The sequence below is a fragment of the Pempheris klunzingeri genome, chromosome 16 (assembly GCF_042242105.1).
Source record: "Pempheris klunzingeri isolate RE-2024b chromosome 16, fPemKlu1.hap1, whole genome shotgun sequence".
Taxonomy (NCBI): Eukaryota; Metazoa; Chordata; class Actinopteri; order Acropomatiformes; family Pempheridae; genus Pempheris; species Pempheris klunzingeri.
Genome location: NC_092027.1, coordinates 4,289,693 through 4,309,604, shown reverse-complemented (window position 1 = coordinate 4,309,604; position 19,912 = coordinate 4,289,693). Strand labels below are relative to the sequence as shown.

General features: G+C 41.1%; 1 protein-coding gene across 1 annotated transcript; it reads right to left on the bottom strand.

The window, feature by feature from the left end:
* Positions 1 to 7,160: 7,160 nt before the first annotated feature.
* Positions 7,161 to 19,268, bottom strand: gsk3aa (glycogen synthase kinase 3 alpha a). Its single transcript, XM_070846239.1, has 11 exons — positions 18,977 to 19,268; positions 12,969 to 13,054; positions 11,996 to 12,097; positions 11,685 to 11,768; positions 11,127 to 11,237; positions 10,780 to 10,910; positions 10,350 to 10,554; positions 10,167 to 10,262; positions 9,467 to 9,653; positions 9,095 to 9,172; positions 7,161 to 8,147 (listed from the first exon to the last, which is right to left on the bottom strand). Exons 1-11 carry the CDS (start codon positions 19,149 to 19,151, stop codon positions 8,086 to 8,088), a joined length of 1,317 nt encoding a protein of 438 aa, XP_070702340.1. The 5' UTR covers positions 19,152 to 19,268; the 3' UTR covers positions 7,161 to 8,085.
* Between the last annotated feature and the right edge of the window lie 644 nt (positions 19,269 to 19,912).

Sequence of the window (19,912 nt, the reverse complement as noted above, 5' to 3'; positions counted from 1 at the left end):
AATAGGACATAAAAAGTATGTACAATATAAAGAAGAGGAAGTATAAACTAGGGATAACACACACAAGGGGGGATATAAACAGTGATGCACATTAAAGTGAGGTTGTTCTGCTCTATTATCTGATATAAATCATTTAGTCTACAAAACGCCAAGTATAATGAAAAATAAGATTCTCACAATTACAATTTCCTAAAGCACAAAGACTAAATGTTAGAAACACTGACAGCAGCCTCTGTTGGTACATTTCACAAAGAGCTGAGCAGTAAAACCTTCATGGAGGGAAGTAGGACAACTGAACTTTACATTACTGAATATAAACTTGTTTTAGCCAGAAGTACAAAATAAAACAGGGCATCACCAACCAGCTCTCTTTATTAGTTTATTACAACTAATCAGGTACACATTTAACAGATGTTAACCACTGAATGTTTACCAATGAATCCTGCCAGTTTCCTCTTAGAAAATTAACTATTAGGTTACAACTTTACAGGCTAAACTCACTAAAATAGTTTTTAATGTCTCATTTTCTGCACGAGGTCATGTAAGATAAAGCTGTGAGCTAAAGGAGGAAGGCTAACGTTAGCATTACCACTGTCCTTAACACTGGATTAGACTGGCTGCTTGTTAGAGGCATCTGAAGCCGATTTATTTAAGACTTTTAATGGTTCATCTCTCGGTTTCACGTGTTAAATCAACATCAGTGAAACGATATTATCCGTCATGTTAAGACACCGTTAACAGTAGCGCCGTCGTGAATCTGGTCTAGCGGCAGCTTATTGATACTGATTACCTGTAACGTGTTAATTGGTTAATAACGTTAATCCTTTAACTCAAATTAGCTGTAGTTTCAACCATTATTTAATTAAATTCGGTGTAACGGAAAGCTTCGCCCAAACGGGCCTTGCGTCAACCGGCGCCGCCTTGCTAACACCGTTAGCTAAGCTAGCTTGGGAAGCTAACATTACATGTGAGTCAATACAACGACGTTAAAATACAGCACAAAGAAACCAGCTTCGGACACGACCCGCTGTTAAACACCACCAAAATGAGCTGTAACTGTTGAATAGTCGCCTGTCTGCTCGTTTAAAGGCGGATTTACCTTCGAGATTTGACTCCCTCTTCGCTCTTTTGTCGGTCTCTTTTCTTGAATGCCAGAGGAAACTCCAGAGAAGGGTTGTAACCATTAAAGCCTGTGGAAGAAACCAACAGCGCCCCCTGCCGGTCCGGAGCGACAGTGGGTTTTTTTTTTTTTCCATTAGTGTGAATGCTGTTGGCAGCATTCACACTATTGTTATCCGATTTTATTATTAGTAGAAAGCTGCCAACAGCATTCACACTAATGTTATCCGATTTTATTATTAGTAGAAAGCTGCCAACAGCATTCACACTAATAATAAAATCGGATAACATTAGTGTGAATGCTGAACAGCATTCACACTAATGTTATCCGATTTTATTTTTAGTGTGAATGCTGCAGGACAGGAGCGGCCGAACCGCTTCACCCACAGTCACCATTTATGCACCAAAATGTAGATAAACATGTCTAGTTTAAGACCATGTAAGCATTTCAGCTGCAGGACCCGTGGTTTTTGGCGCCACGGCCCCAAAGCACCAGGACACGACTTCAACTCAACCCTCAACCCTCATTGACTCTAATGTTATTTCAGCTGTGAAATCTGTGACCAAACCCACAAAGTTTGGAACTTTAAAACTGTGAAATCAAGGTCATTTTTCAACTTTATCCAAACAAATAACAGCATGTAAAGCAGCAGCAGCAGCAGCGAGACAGCAGAGGGCAGCATTCACACTGCAATTTCTTCAGGAATTGCAATTTTTCTAGTTTTTAATTCTACAATTAAAAATTATCAATACAAATGATTGATAGAAAAATAACACCTTTATAATTTCTGGCTGCATTATGTTGGAGGAAATGTTTTGAAAGCGGCTGCTCCATTAGATCCTCTGTTGTTCCTGCTGGTAGCCTGATGAGACATATAATACAGACCAGAGGTACATATTTTACAGATACTCTTATTGATTACTGATTATTGACAGCTGATACTTTTGCTCAAAGGTGGAACTGTGTTAAAATCTTTTAACACAATTATTTGAAATAATTTTCAACACAATAAAAGCCGGACATGGTAAAATCTGTTGTTATAACTGAACTTTACTATAACTGAACATTAAGGAAATTGTCTCCATGGAGTTACTGCGCTGAGGATGCACCTAACCTGAACCCTCGTATGCAGAACCCTTCCTTTATTTTGATTATTATTTTGGATTTATTTGATTTATTTATTATGCTTTCTGTATAGTTCCAGATCCTCTATTCTACTTTTCCCATCTGTTTACATACATCATGGCTGCCTGGTTATAGATAACAGTGGGGTACGTGATTAGTGATGAGCAAAGGGAGGTAAAAATTCTCATTTATCTAACTTTTTCCCTTCAATCATGACCAGTCAAGCTCAGTTTATATCGCACCATAAATGATAAGCATTTCATTGTGTTCTGTATTAGTTTCAGCAGTGAGCGACCGATAAAATGTTGGAGTTTTTATGAGAACACTTCTTAGGTGCGTACAGGTATATATGACACGACAGATATAACTAATTCTGATCCAAACAAGCTGAAACATTTTAAAATGGCAAAGTTGTCTGGTCAAAAAACACACCCCAGGTCTGATAGTGGGGGTGCAGCTGCACTATTAAAAAACACAAAGTACAATTACGAATAATTACTCAAATTAAGCTACTTTTAAAGTTGCTTTCAAAGAGGAGTGGGAGGTTATGAGGTGGAGTCCTCATGGCAAACGCTCTACTATCCACCTGCAGACCAACAGCTGGTCTGAGTAAAGTTAGGACATACAGCACATAAGACAATACTCATACATGTTTACATGTATGAAATCCCCACCTGCCCTCCACACAACTGTATATTCTAACTTAACTCTTACATCTTTCATCGAGGAGACATTTTGTTTAATCTACGTGCAGCTGCAGAGGTCAAGATTTAGAGCGATTACAAAGTGTAACTCTACTCTGATCAGTGTTGGAGAGAGAAGCGACGCACGCGGTCCAAACACAGCTTGATCACTTTATTACAGTAAATGAGTCCATATCATACACACACAGAACAGAGACAGACAGGTTTGTGTTTCTTTCTCTCTCTTTCTCTGTCCATCCCTCCATCTATCCGACACACCAGTCCACCAAAGTTAAAAAGCAGTGGAGTAAAAGAAAAAAAACAAAAATTAAATAAATGTGACGTTTAAAATCATAAAGAGACGCAGTGACGTCCCTCAGTTAAATAAGAGAGGTAATATTAACACAACTGAGTTTTCAGAGAATTCAAAAAGACAAACACAAGAACAATTTCTGAGATTTAGTTTACTTAAAACTGCAACTTTTCTAGGTGTCGACTGGCTACACACACACACACACTCACACACACACACTCACTCACACACACACACAGCTGATAGGTGGCTCTGTCTGCAGTCACAACACAAATGTCCATTTCAGACATCTTGTGATCATTAGCAGCAAATCTGAATGCCGTACAGCACATGACACAAAATGCCCATGTCGAGTATTAGTTATGAGATTTATAGCCCAACTACAGACTTCGGAGATCACTCCAGTCAGACGCTACACTTTCTCTGAAAACACCTGTGACCTGTAAACAAGTCATTTTCTCAATACTGCACAGTAATAATATGATGTGATCTGAGCCAATAAACCAAGTCCTGTTCCAAAATGAAAACAAACAAAAAAAAAACAACCTTGTACGGTCTCAACTTTTCCACCTAAAATCAGGAAACATAAGAGAAGCATCACTTGAAACAGTGAGTCTGTTTACAGGTTTCAGTTCTGCTGCATATGTGAAAAAATGTGTGTGTGCAGCCTTTAATGGCTGGAGTCAGTCTGGGTTCAAAACTACAAGAATGACAGACAATCTGGGAAGAAGAGAGTTTGCCTGAACTCTGTAGGCTACATTCAGCAGTACTAGAATGACACACCTGTTGTATTGTGGGTAATGTAGGCGCCCAGTTTTGACAAGGAGAATGTGCAGATTAAAAAAAAAAAAAGATTATTTCTCTGGTTCTGCTGCTTCAGTTTTGATTTTAAGTGTTTTAGGCTTCAAGTGTTACAACTACAGATTCTTCTGTCTTCACAGCTGCTGTTTTGGGGTGTTTAAGCCTCAAGTTGGTCACTTTAAATCAGAAAAATGTAAAACTCATGTCAGATGTAGGATATTTTCAGCAGCTGAGTTCACATTGCTCTGAGTGTGACTGTGTGTCCTCTGCTGGTTGCTGTAGGCTGATTGTATTAATCTACTGATCAATAAAAGGTCACGAGGCTACCAAGGCCAATAGAAACCAATAAAAGAAGACTGGAAATGTATCTTGAAAATTGTCTGTAGAACTCCTCTAATGACTGAACAGCTGTTTTGAATTGGTAAAGTAAAACAAACATCACTGTTTCACACATTTTACATTTATTAGACGGTGCGGACCAACAGTAGATATGGATGGGCAGGTTGGAGAGGTGCTGTCATGCATCCTCGGCAAGATTCAAACCCAAGATGCCAACGAGCCAACGTGGCCTCAGTCATGTCAGTTTTAGAGGGGTCGCTTCATTTGTAGGCGATTACATTTTCCACCCAAAGTGAACAGAAGAGGACATTTTGGAACAGAACCCTGAAATATTGATTAAACAGGGAGCACAGCTGCTTTCGAATTTTCACTGGACTACAAGAAAGAGAGAGAAAGATCATCAACAAACATGAGGAGTAGGCTGATTTTTTTTCCTTTGCAGTATTTACATTTTGAATCGTGAAAAAAAGAAACTTATTTACAAAAAAAATGCACAAACTAAGACTGCTCCATCAACAGGATGAGGGGAATAAGATATAAACAACTCTGTAATAAAAAGTAAAAAGAGGGAAATAAAAATCAGTGATATTTACACGTGCGATAAGAGAAGGAGACGGGAGAGTGAGGGGGGGGGGGGTGGCTTCTGAAGTTGAAGAAGAGAAAAATCAGCCATGTTTGATTCGTCCTAATGTGGGCGCAGCTTTTCCCACACTGTTTCATAGCCACAGAAAGTCTGACAGCTCTGAGTGTGACGGGCCCTGCAGAGCGAATCCAACATGCTGGTTGGACTCTTTGCAGCAACAAAAGCAGAACGTGCCCGGCAGGAGCCCGTAGGACGGGGAGGTCCGCAGTCTGAAACCCAGAAGCAGATGGGAGGAAAACCTTCGGTGGAAAGAGAAAGAAAAATGCTCTCCACTCTCCTCGTAAAAAATCAACGTGAATGCGCCGAGTGTGGTGGAATTCAAAATGATTTATATTTTTAAAAAAAACAGGTTCAAAACAAAGATGGCTGCTGTTAAAGCAGCAGGTGGAGGCATGGTACAATAGTATCAAATATACTATACTACAAACGCTCAAGTGGTTGTACGGCTTGCTAAAAATCTGCATTGTTGACTGCTCTAATCCCTAAAACACTGGCTGTTCAGACTGCAGGTTTCAATATGGTCACACACACACTTGTACTTTTATATTTGAGAGGATGACGAGTGAGATAATACATTCTCTGACCTTAACCTAATTCTAGCTCTTTTCACACTCTTTATGGCGAAAAAGTTCAAGTCCTCACAAAAATAGAAGTAGAAGAGCACACGGTCACAGGAACTCCCCACATTCGCCTACACTTTTCCCATGAAGCCTTCTGTTCGTGCTCAGCATGAATGAACTGAAGCAAAAGTCCGTTTCTCCTCCGAAGTTATTATTGGTTCTACAAAGCTTCTAAAAGCTCCTCTGTCGTCTCCACTGATGGAAGTACACTTTGCTAAAGAAGCAGCTTCAGCTACAACTGACATCCGACTCTCATCCAAAGCAAATAAATACATTTACATGAAGCATCCCCACATCAAGCTCAACGAAACATTAAATCTCCCGTCGGAGCGTTCTTTAGTTTCTCTGCTGCGTTTAACCAACACGAGGACCAACATTCACTCACAGCATTTTTTCTACACTAAACATCAGGGCAGGAAGGATCTTTGGGCTAAAGGGGAATTCCACCAAAAATGACTTCTTGATGTGGCAGCGTTTGTGTTTAATCTGCCGATATTTTTCAGGGGATTTCACAGGTTTTAGAGCAATGCCTTTTTAACTTACCAGACTAAAATAAGAAATCAAAGCTGGCAAAAGCAGCCTGTTGTACTCTGTATGAACGCATGTCTACAGGAAATTGTAGTATTAAAAACTAATACAAAGCTTTAGAATCAATAATTTATCTTAAAACAATTCCAGACTTTTTAAAAACATCCAGTTATCCAAAAATGTGACTAATCATTAACATCCTACCACATGGTTGCATCGCCAATAAAAGTTTTTTCTTTCAGTTTTAAAAGCTTCAAAGTGGAAACAAAGAAAATGTGTCATTCTGTGTTTAATTAAAAACTGAATTTCTGGCCAATTTTTGGTGGAACACACCTTTACGACATTCTGTACACAGCAGTAATTAACTGCTCCGACTTGAGGCCTCAACAACAGGAGAAACTGATGAGGGCGTTCATTTTTTTCATTCATTTTAGGTTAAAAAGTAAATTCTGGAAGCAATTTCACCTTTGAGGGTTTGACACAGAACGCCGACTGACCTCTAAAGTTTCTGGATCCACATTCAATCCTGAATTTCAGAGAGCCTCTAAGTTTTCTGTTGCTGTGATGATGAAGAGAACAAGCAGCGCACTGTGCAGCCTCCACAGATGTACCACTAGCTGCACTACCACGATTCTAATTTGTTTACTTGATTTCTAAAGGCTCATTTCCGAGACGAGCATCTCATCTGGTTTTGCTGAGCACCACATTCACACTTTCTTCACAACTGAGATTTACAACTCTAAACACATTTCGTACAAGAGCAAGATGTTGACATGTTTGTTCTTCCGATAAATTAACATTGCTGTCCTTCTGGATGTGGAAATTAATTTTTTTTAAAAATCACAAAAAAATGCTGAAAAAGAGCTTGAATCCATGATTGATTAATCAAATCTATGTGGAGGGGTGAAAGCATTATCCTTGTTGGGTTCATTTAGAGCTGTAGGAAGAGGAGCTGTTCTTTAGATGAATATTTTACTCTGTAGAACAAGAAAAAGTGGTTTATTCCTGTATAGTCTGTATAAATGCAGCTACTGAACACCTCTAACCACACGCTGATGAGTTTGTCTGCTCTACCAACCACTTTAGCAGGTAAATCAACAGCCTGAAGGCTTAATTTCAACCTAAACATCAGACTGGGTTGGTGAAATAATGTGGCTGGAGGATTTAGGACTTTTTCAGTTTCCACATCTGCGCTCCCGCCCTGAGTGGAATAAAGTTTCCTTCACCCTGATGACGTTTGTGGGGCCCCTTCTGGTCTCGGTCAGGCAGTGTGAAGATCACCCTTCACTAACTGGGACGCAAAAAAAAAATACTGAAGGATATAAAAAAATAATCTGAAGTGGGGGAAAAAAACAACAAAATCCTAGAGACACATGATGCTTTCAATAAGTCAAATAAATAAACACAAATATGAGGAAGAAAAAGGAAAATGTTGATTAAAAAAAAGGTTATATTACAGAGGACCAGCCCCCACTATTGAACCTTCACATACCACCCGAGCAGCAGCGAAACTCTGTGTGTGTAACAATCTCCTGCTGTAGTTTCAACCCTGGCAGCTAAAGAAGTAATGTTTGTTCGATGTATTTACTGTACAAAAACAGATCATCTAAGAGGAGAGCAAGCAGCATGGAGGAAAGCGGTAAAGTGTGTGTGTGTGTGTGTGTGTGTGTGTGAGACTTAGGCTACCCTCAGGGACACAGTTCAGATTTAAGACCAGTTAACTGGGGATGATTTTTCAGTCAGTGGTTACGTTTAAGTAACGTCTCCAGAAAATGAACGCAAGTCTATGTAATGTTCCCAAAGGTGGCCTAAGTGTGTATGTGTGTGTGTGTGTGTGAGTGTGAGTGTGTGTGTGAGTGTCTGAGGTAAGGGTGAGGCTGGCAGGCAGGCAGGCAGGCAGGTGAGAGGCTGCTTCAGATGCTGTTAAGAGATCCTGGTACTGAACTGTGCTGAGATGAGTCTGAGCCGGTGCCATCTGAGGGACAGAGGAGCAAACAAAGGACAGCGAGTGTTAAACAACAGTCCAGTGCACAAAGCACCTGACAGCACATAGTATCACACATAATAATACTGCATGAGCATGAAGACGAGACTATACAGGTCTCTGGAAATACATTTGATAGGGTGGGGGTCATTATGCCTTTAAGATCTGGATAATTCAGATTTGGTTTTGAATGGAGAAGCGTGGGTGGATGTCGTGGATGTCTTATGACTGAAAACACACCTGGACAAAATACACAAATGTGAAATCAAGTTTCTCTGTGATGGAAGTATTTCACATTTCACTTGTAGCAGAGAAAAAGGCTTCAGATATGAGAACGGACTCTGAAGGTGTCGATTATAAACATAGCTGTCTTATAGTTGAGCCAATAAAGCAAAGATTCAATGTTTTTATTCCACAATATGTCGATTCTGAAGTCTCTATTTTCCGTTAAATATAGTTCATTTCACATCTACTGCTGCCATCTTGTGTCAAAAAACAGCCATTACTCTGGTTTCAGCAATAAAACACCCCAAACTAGTCCAGCTTATGGTTCTAGGACGGGTCACTGTTTTTTTTGGTAAATTATTTTATCTAAAAATAAAATAAGTGAGTATTTCCTGTCTAAATTTGCTGTATGTCTTTGTCTCCTTGCTGTGTGATTGTAGTGTATTAGGATCTATAGTATAGGGATCCAATAGTGTATTTTTCAACTCAGATTAATTAAAAATTAGTCCCTCTGACACAACGTATCACCTGTTAAAATTTTTTTGCTGAAAACTTCACAACCTCATTAAGGTGCATAATAAAAGAAAGAAGAAGAAACGTGTTTCAGAGGCCTTCATTTTAAATAAATCAGTATGATTTTTGCAGCCATCACAAACCCCTGATCTCCACATTGACAATAAAATTACGATAATGTTAACGTTTGAGCTTCTCACCATGGGCGGAAGCAGCTGTATGAGAGCGAGCGTGAGGAGGAATGAGGGTTGAGTTCAGCTGGGGCTGGATTGACAGCTCTGCAGAAAATAAAAGAGGGGTTTTTATTTAATGGTGAGTCAGTCAGTCAAAAGGACAGTGTCACACAACGACAGGTTAGTGCAGGCTGCATTCATCTCTCCCAGAGATCACAGCGTAGGTCAAGCAAACTACAACCTGATTGTATTTAGCTAAACAGATGGGGATGAACTGAACAATCGGTCAACCAAAACAGAAACCTGACTTTTCCTTGCTAAATAATAAAAAAACCTTATGTGAGACCAGTGTGGTGCTAAAATGGAACTAAAACCCTTACGATAAGTGTCTGTGTCTACCTGTGGGGCTGAAGTTGAAGAGCATCGGCAGTTCCCGGCCGCTGGGCAGTCGTGTGTTCGGCTGGCGCAGCTCGTCGAAGAAGGCATGTGAACAGGCCTCTAGCGGGGAGAGCCGTGACGCCGGCGTGTACTCCAACAGCCGGGAGCAGAGAGCAATGGCTTCTGGGGGGGTGCGGGGTTTAAACACCTGAAGAGAAAGAAGAGTTTTACTCCAAGTCTAATGAACTCCACACTAGACCACTTCTAGCACCGATGTAAAGCACTTTGGAGGTAATATCCAATTCTTAATAACCAACATAATAATATTATTGATGAGACGCACCCCAAAAAAAGGAAATCAGTGAACAAAGGTGGCAAATTTACCTTTTGGCTAAATTGTGCAACTGCTTGAGTATTTATTATCTGCTGGAAGCCAACACAACACGCTGGTGTCAATTTTTGGAACAAACGGCCTAAATATAGACAAATTCTTAAGGTACATTTGCACATCAAAATATGTCTCATATTAGATGTACACTGTTGTAAAAATCTAAAGCAAAATAACAATAATAAACATTGTTTTTAAACAACTTTCATACATGCAGCTCTCAACATTTACAAGTTTTCTTTCTCAATTCAGGAGTTTGTCACATGGATTTATTCTAGATGTGTTTCCAGGCAGTGCAGCACTGCTGGTGTTTGACCGCAGGTGTTTACTCACCTTGGTCCATGGATGGGCTTTGATTTGAGGGAACTTGAATTCTGTGTAGTTTGGGTTCATTTCTCGGATTTGTTCCCTTGTTGGGGTTCCCAGCACCTGAAAAAAGACGTGTGAGCAGTGAGAAAACACATTGTAATGATAGAAAATAATGGCAGCACACAGATACCTGATGAACACACTCACCTTAATAATCTCTACTAGCTGATCCACCCCACTGTCACCGGGGAATATGGGTTGTCCGAGCAGCAGCTCAGCCAGCACGCAGCCTGCTGACCAGATGTCGATGTTTGCCGTGTAGTCTGTGGCACCAAAAATGAGCTCAGGAGCGCGGTAATACCGTGAGCAGATATACGACACGTTGGGCTCACCGCGGACCAGCTGCTTGGCGCTGGAGAAACACAAGAAATCAAATTAACCGATAACAAATTAACGCTAGCAAACATTACTAAAGGGGTGGGAGCATCCCACAACATCTGTACATTCAGCTCTGAGGTGAGCCGAATACCGAAATGGAGAAAAGATAATGACCAGTTTAAGTCTGTTCTTTCTGCACACAGAAACATGCTACATCTTTCTACATCGTGTTAAATCTCCATCCGTTCATACAGCTCACCTGCCGAAGTCACACAGCTTGAGGATGGCAGTTTCTGGGTCGACAAGCAGGTTTTGGGGCTTGATGTCTCTGTGACACACGCCCTGGGAATGGATATAAGCCAGACTGCGAAACAACTGGTACATGTACACCTGAGGACACGAGAACAGCACATAGTTAAGCGCTCCACACTGCTGAAATGGAAACAAATAAAAAGATAACATAACGATCATGTGGTGCTTTGTATTACTGCGTTAGAGTGCTGAAAAGGTGGAGCAAAGATGCCCTCTAGTGAGAAGTTCAGAAACAACCCCAAGGCTTGCTTAGACAACACAGAAATGTCTTGGTAGGAAAAAGAAGAAAATTACCTTCACATATATGATAGGAATGATGCTCTTGGCCTTGTTAAAATGCCTGGCAACCCTGTAGACCGTCTCAGGAACGAAGTCCAGCACCAGGTTGAGATACACTTCATCTTTCTGTGCAGCACAGGACGGAGAGAGAGAGACCATTGTGTTTAAATATGTATGATTTAATATAAGCTTGCAAGCATTGTTGTAGGGACAGTAAGTTCATGGCATAAAAAGACAGTGTTGATGCTATTACATGAATTATTCCACAAGCACACACACACGGACAAACTGCTTGCAGTGACTGTTGATTTTATACTTCTGCAACATTAAACTCAGAGGTGTTTCTATATTTGTCACTCCAAGAAATGGATTGCTTCCCTTTTTTCAGCTTTGGGGTATTTCTCGTTACGTTGCATCTGAGTAATCTGACTCTGATGTGCATTATGTGCTTACACCACTTCCTCTGTTTTACTGGAATCTCTTGAAAATGTGGTACTGTGGGATAAGAGTGTGTGACTATGGTGATCTGGTAAATGATTGTATGACCAGAAAACAGACTGGTGTGGGCTTTACCTTCTCGCCACTGGAGTAGAAGAAGTAACGTAGTCTGACAATGTTGCAGTGGTCCAGCTTCCTCATGATCTGTAGTTCCCGATTCTGCAAAAAGACAAAAAAACACATGAGCATTGGTAGAAAACAACCAAAGCATGTGAAGAACTTTAAAAGACAGGGAAACCTTACATGCACAGAACAAACCTTATACACCTTTACATAAAGATACCTTAATATCTTTAAAATGATTGTCTGACAAACAAATAAAATAACTTCAGATCCCAATAAGAGGAAAATGAGTATATGGGAAAGTGAATATATTAGACGCCTACCTTGAACCTCTTATCCTGCAGGACCTTCTTGATGGCCACCATCTCTTGGCTGTCGATGAGGCGAGCTTGGTACACCACACCAAATGACCCATTGCCAATCACCTGCAAGGTTTTCACAGAAGAGGAAACAGTCAGACGCCAGACTGCAGAAATCAGTGACAGCTTATCAGGTGAAGTGCAAATTCAGACATGATGTATGAGTTACTGTAGTTTCTCTCTGACGGCGTAACTAACAATCCAGCAACTTGTCCGACGTGTCAGTCCAGCTAATACAGCAGAGGGTTTTAAAATGGAGTTTACAATTTCAAATAACCTCTGTCACAGCTTTCCAGTTTCTGTTATTTTCAGTGCCTAAACTGGGGCAACGTGTTTAAAGTCGGTCAGTCACAAATTGTGATATTAGTTTTGGGGAAGGAGTAAAGTCAATTTTATTTATACAGCCCCAAATCACAAAGCATAGTTTGCCTCAGCTGGGCTTTAAGAATCCACCTCCTCTGCGTGTCCACCAGCACAGGTTCATGCTAAATCCCCCCCCATACATCAATGACAGCATAAAACATACAATCCCTATAATTCAGATTCACCATAGGAACAGTCATGACTGAACTTGTCCAGTGAAATAATAAATACTGAGTCTGAACAACAGCAAGTTACTTTTTCATTACTTTGGTTAAACGTTCGAGTCAATTTGATCAAATACAATAACATCCGAACATCAGCAAAAGTGACTGAAGCGAACGGAAAGTAGGTTATAAAGTCAGAAATCTCATCACCTGGCGAAAGAATGATGGAGCCGATGGTATGATCAACAAGCTCATCGTATTCGGCCAGATATACTGCAGTCATTATGTGCAAAGTTGTGATAAAAGTCTTAGTTACAGCGACACACGAGTAGTAAAGATGCACTTCCACTCGTAAGGACAGAGCCTCTCATGAGGACACGATCAGGTCCTGGTTTGACTCCCTTGCTCACCTTGATGTCAGTGTAAGAGACTTCCTGTGGGCGGTCCGGTCCCTGACCTGGTGTGGCCACAACTGTCGTCACCTTCCCGCTGTCTCCTAGGAAACAAGCAGGAACCGCGTCAATATGAGGTCAGGGGATAAAAGAGTACAGTGTTATGGTGCAGAATAGCAGCGTCTACATGGGTAAGAATAAGGATATCACATTTTTTAATATCCTCTATTTAAATTTGAAATGAAACCCTGTAGTTACGAGTCAGAGCACGTAATCTGTTAATTGCTTTATTGTGCTGAAACTTGTGATGTTAGGAAAAAAAAGGATTTAAAAGGGGCTGTGGTCCCTCTGGCTCCTTTCTACAAGAGGTAATGATATGAAACCGCTTCACAATGTAGCCAAAACAATACCCCTGACGTTCAAGCAGCAGCAGCAGCCGGCGGTCTCTCAGCTGGACGGTTGGATATTGAGGTTAATGACAGCCTGGTGAATGGATGTCAACTTTAAGAAGCCTCCAAGGAAGTAGAGAGGAGTGGCAGGGTTCATATTCAAGACACCGTGACTAATTAAACTGGGAATGAACCCAAAAATAGGCCAACCGCTTTCTCTGTCCTGATAAACTGTTTTAAGTGGTACCTGCCTTCCATATAAGGATTATTTTCATTTCATTATCATCCAACACTCTGTACTGGCCAACCACTTTCGAGCAAGCACACATATCAGGTATTAGACTTTGTCGTGTGTACCTTCATAGTATTTTTCTAATTTACTGTGGCGATTAGTCTGGTTCATATGTTATCACCTCAAATGTGCTCAAAACGTCAGTAAATTATTGTGTGTTCTGAATTTGGATTTTCATGTTTGATTTCAAAATAATACTTTGAGTTGGATGCGAGAGGATTGTGGTCTTCTCCAGGATATTAATTTGAAATGTGCTTTTCGTTATTTGGTTCATGTTTTTTCTTTTTTGGCTTCATAAACAATAACCGCTACCTCCAACTATGAGGAATATATCATTCACTCCCCAGTTAGTGGGAGCCCAGCATACCACTGGAGCAGCTGCCCCACGCTAAACTCCAGTATCAGCCTCCATGAGTCCACTTTGAATGCCTTGATGATAACATTTGATATGAAAACATCAGATTTCCACAGTCAGATAAGACAAAAGTGTGTATCCTGAGCGATGAGCGATAGCCGACGGCAGTAGAGAAGGATGTACAAGCGCCCGGTTGAAAAGAAGTCGACGGGCACGAGTTATATCAGGCTGCCCTCCGTTTCCACCATCTTATCGACTTCCATCACTGTCAGCTTGGGCCATTTTGAGACAGTTTAAGATTACAGCCTGCATTGCTGTGTACTGTGTACAATAAGACAGCTAAAAAAAAAGGACAGCCTACACTGTATAGTCACTGTACAGCTTATGCTATCGTCTCACCAATATTCAGAGGAAAAAGCACAGAGCTATAGTGTTGTTCTGTCTGCATGCAGCCTTAGCACACATCGTGATCAGAGGAGCTTCAGCAGCACACACACTGGTAACGACCTGCTAACTCAAACACACTGATAAAAAAAAAAAAAAAAAAAAAGTACAGCTCTACTCCAAAAATCCCCACAACAACAATCTTATACTTTACCCTTATAGGACTTCACAACTTTCTCAGTCTGACAGCCACATCTTAGCGGACTCTCTTTTTTTAACCAATTAAAGTTTTTTTCCAATGTTGTCTGTAGTAGGTTCAGAAAATCAGAGTCCAAAATGTAACATACTAACCGGTAAATGCTGAATCTTCTAAAGAAAATACACACATGCTTAAATTTTGCTGAAAGAGGCTAAAGTTTCAGATTATGTGTAAGTGCAGAAAGCAAATGGAGTAAATAGTATGAACAATGGAATTTGTGGGAATTAAAAAAAAGCTTAAAAGCTTTTTTTGCTGCTGTTGTTCAGAGGCGAAGACCAGAAATCAGAAAGGGTTTGAAGTGTTAAAGTGCAAGAATTGAAAGGATAAATGTCAGTTCAAGGAGAAAGAGCTGAATGCGGTTAAAACGTCAGTCGGCTTAGAAGAGATGGAAGCACAAACATCTGGTTAATTTAAGTTTTTCTGCTCAAAACGCCACTTTACAAACAGTTCATTACAATTTTACAGATTTATTTCTGTAATTCCGTACTGACACAGCAGTACTAAAATAACCAACGAAGTTCAACCATAACAAGTTGATGGAAATGTAATTTTCCTGCTGATCTATGGCACTTAAATAATGCAGCAGCCTTTTGCCATCTAGCGGTCATTGGGCAGCGTATCAATGTCATTCTGACCATGTCCACATACTTAATGCTTTGTTTACCAAACAAGACAATGCACTTATTGATATGGCCCTCTTACAGCCAGAACTGCATATCCTGGTGTTCTTGTACGTCCACACACACACACACACACACACACACACAGTAAATTGTCCTCTGCCACAAAAGTATGGTGGTCATCCAATAGGCACGCTGGTGATATCTGTTACGGTTGAAACTGTGAGGCCTGCAGAGCGACCGGGTCACTGGGTTCTTCAACTCAGTGACAGGGTTCAGCCTGTGGACAGGAATGAACGCATGCACACACACACACACGCGCACACACACACACACACACACACACACACACACACACACACACACACGCACGCACGCCTCCAGGTGAAAAGTAGGGCAGTTGGTTAAAGGATACACTTGTGCCAACTGTCTATGTTGCTCCTCTTACATATTTCTTGCTGGTATGTCAGTCAGCACATTTGGAGATATCGGGGCTCTCTTCTTGTTGCCATTCATGTTTCTCAGCTTGAAAAACCGCTTCCACAGGCTTGAACCTTTCCAGAGAAATTCATCACACTTAAGATGAGGCCTTACTCCGGTTTTGTCAGTGTGTCAGTTTTAGCATCGTTTCATTGTGTCTCACTTCATTGTTTTCATATCAGTGGTGCACTGTGTCACACTCTGCCTCCTGTCATTCACCTGACATTCACAGAAGGAAACTCAAGTCTCCGGGAGGAAATAATCCCTTAAAAACGTGATATTTTTCAAACCTCATCCGATGCGCATCTATTTAGTTGGTGTCCAATATGAAATATTAGAATTTGCACACACAATTCTCATTAATGCACGAACCAGCGGAATTTCTATCTTAATGTCTTGTGTTCAAACACAAAAAAAACATCTTGAAGCAAAGTAGCATCAAGATAATTACGTTTACCTTATTAATATGCAGTTTAATGCAGCAAGATCTTCCAAAATCTAACCAGGCCGTCTACTCTACAGGGAGAGAGTCTGGTGTAAGCGTGAGGTTTCTGTCAAGTATCTATTGTTTTAGTGTTACACTGCTCATGTGACGACCATCAAACAGAATCAACACCGTGTCCACTTCCCAGTGGATCATGGGTACATCTTTCAGTAAACAGTAAGCTGGTGTACATCAAATTTTCATGAAGCAACTGGGGAGATAAACAATCGAACACTGAACATTCCTCTCATTTCCACTCAGTTTTATGTCTGGCACCTCTGAAACTGGAGCGGAACCAGACAGTAGAAAATAGACATATCAGGTAACTTTAATCCCTGATTTACTGAGTACTAACTTAAGAATTGCATTTCTAAAAATTACATTCTTTAAATGTAAGAAAAACACCCCATGATGGCAGGTGACCTTTAATTTTCACCTGCTAATTTCATTCCCTGCCACCATCCATGTGTTATTCTCATGATTTTTTAATCAAAACTATAGTGTTTCTCAAAGGAACAACCGTGATTGATCACGCAGTTGCTGTTTTGTTAAAAAAGGAACATTCACCCTAAAATATTTTCACAGCTCAATTTCATTTGTGAATACGAGCATTTCTCATCAAACTGGACAGTGAAGAGACAGACGTGGTGGTGATGTCACCCAGAGACAGATCCTGGAGCTGCTCCACGGACAGTGAATAATGGAACAACTGCTTGAACACTGTCACAGCAGCAATGGTAATTATGCTGGGAGGACGTTCTCTGATTCATGGCAGTAAGCCTTGTTTTCAAATCCCCTTGGGTGTGATATCTTTGTTGTTATATCTTAATATGCACAAACTCCCTGACCACACTTGTGGACCAGCTCCAAAAGTGTCACCTGATGAAATCATCAAATCATCTAGCTGATATGTTAATTTCTAAGAAATATGATACCACTGTAGAAGAAAAGGCAAATATTTCAGTGAGGTGAGTTTCCTGCGCAGAGCCTAAAGGACACTAAAAGACAATACTCACACCAGCACGGCCTGGTCAACCTGCTGCCATCTGGAAAGAGATAGTATCCGCTGTCGGACGGCCAGATTACGAGTCAGCTTCTTCCCTCAGGCTGTTAGACTACAGAGCTCATCCTCCGCTCTCCATCACCTAATATAACTACTATTCTCTAGCAGCAGAATTCGGACCTGTTCTTGCATCTAGTAATAAAATCAGTGGGAAATTATCTATATCAGCAAAAATGACAGTGAAACTGTTGACTGTCATTTCAGAAAGCTGCCATCTCTTTATTCTCTGTCTGACATGTCTGGGCTTGTTAGTTCATCCTAGGGATATATGCAGCAGCTGCTACTATGCAGGCAAGAGTCTACTGTATATTTACCGGCTCTGCCAACTACTTCAACAAGTAAGCACGTGGGTAACAAACTTATTACTTTATGTGCCAGTGCATGAGGAGGCTGATTAGTAGCTCTTCTTGTTTAGGTTCACAAAATGTGAAACCAAATTCAAGAATTGCAAATACAAATTGCAAAAGTTTGATCAGACTTGATTTCAGACTAGATGTACCAACTTACAGTATGAGGAGTATTTTATAAAAGCGGGAGCTCTCAATGGAAACCTTTAACATTTCGTCATTAAATACCTTCCACTGTTGTTCATAATGACAGATCACTGGTTGGTATGGCAACACAACATCCTTAATGCTCCATGTCCAGGTTTAATTTTAACAGTAATTCAAAATGTCAAATCATATAATTCTCTCTCACAAAATATCTGGCTAACAGGGGTAATCATGTCTCTTGAAATAACCTCCAGGACTCCCAAACCTACCAACATAACCATCAGACATTCAAAAGGGTATATTTACCAGCAGAAGGCAACACTTGGGCTTTTAAGGCCTCGGGCAGCGTTGCTCTGCTGCTGCAGAAACAAGGGTCACACTGCTTTGAACTGAAGATGACCCCCCCCATTTGGGCTCTAATATCAAAGTCACACACCACAGCCTGCTAATGGATGATAAGGTTTGGATTAACACACACATACACACACACATCAGATCTCTGCTTACACCTGTCACCACGGTGATAAAGGAGCATACAATAACTCCATCTCAGACAGAGGAAACCTACTCCTTGGCATCCCAGCAGACAGCCCAGCTCTTGTGCTTGGACGTGCATCATTTGCATCCTCCAGGCGTCGGCCACCTGCTGCTAAGCCTTTGCCCCACAGGTGACCTTGGTGAAAAGGCAACTTTCCGTTCTGATCCTTCTCCAGGCGAGCCGGACTGATAGCTGATACCGCACTCTCAACGACACCCAAAAAAAGAAACCGTGAATGCAGCACTCTGGGCATTTGAGTCTGGCTTGGCCACAAAGAACAACAGAGCCCGTTTTACTGCTCACTCACACTGACCACAGTGAAATCAAGCAGATCATTGGCTTGTGACTTAACATTAACAAATGAGATTATTCATCTATTTGGCTGACATTACACTGGGTTAAAGTAAAGACCAGCCAGCTGTTTAGTTTGACATCAGTAGGGCTGAATGCATCCATCGGCCGGACGGGAACTAGTAACATACAAAACAAGTGGCTAACGTTAGCAGGCTAGCTAGCTTGCAAGCTAGCAAGTTGGGTACCACTACACGGGGGCAATAACGACTTTCCTCCGGGTTGTGACACATCACACTTTTAGAGGTAAAACCACAGAATATAATTTAATGGACAGACAGACTCCGTCAAATCGCTGGTTGGTAATTAAAACTTACGAGCAAGCTTAAGGTTCGAGCATCCCGACGAGCTGCTGCCGGAGGCCTGCGGGACCCCGGACTTTCCTGTGCTGCTCCCCACGGCAGCGGCTGATCCGGTGGACGCGGCGGCGGTTCCTGGAACACCTGGCGGCTCAGCAAACGAGCTGGTCCTGGGCCGCCCGCTGCCGCTCATATCTCTGTGCAGGGGTCAGGGTTGTTTTTTCACTATTTTCAGCCAAGCGACTATTAATTATGAACACCCCGGCAGCGAATAATCGTGGAAAGACAAGCCGAGAAACACCGCTCCCGTTGCCGCCGGCTGTCTGGGCTGATAGCTGTTGCTAGACACCTAGAAACAGACCGCTCGCAATGCCACCTGGGAGATGAAGTTCAAGGTAGCTGTTGCTCAGGTTTACTGTCCAGGCTTTCATAAATCAATCAAAACAACTATACATTTAAAATAACATAATTGTGGATGTAGGCAAGAGAATCAGCATCAGTCACAGTATATGTTAGATCCCCATAACAATGAACAGCTCAACTTAATTTAGATTAAAATGGCTGATAAATATACCCTGTTAGCCTCAGGTTACCCAACACCTCAGTACAGAGATTATTTTTATATTACAGATTAGTGGAGCTAGCCAGTGCAGTACACTATAACCTTATTTTAAAACATATTGAGTAGTAGTTTTACTCGGTTTTCCAGCAGTAGTACTCAAAAAATTATAATAAAAGTGGCAATAATTAGGAAAATGGGAACAAAATACTTTTTTCAAAAACTAGGAGTTTCAGCATTGTAGTATTTTTAAAATCTTCAGCTAAATTTGCACTCTATAAAGGGCTTTTACATAATCTTATTTAACATAATCAGGGATATGATGGTGTGTCATGCTTGGGGAAAACACCATTTAAACATCTTGTGCTAAAGGCCTCTGAGTTTATTTGTAGGAT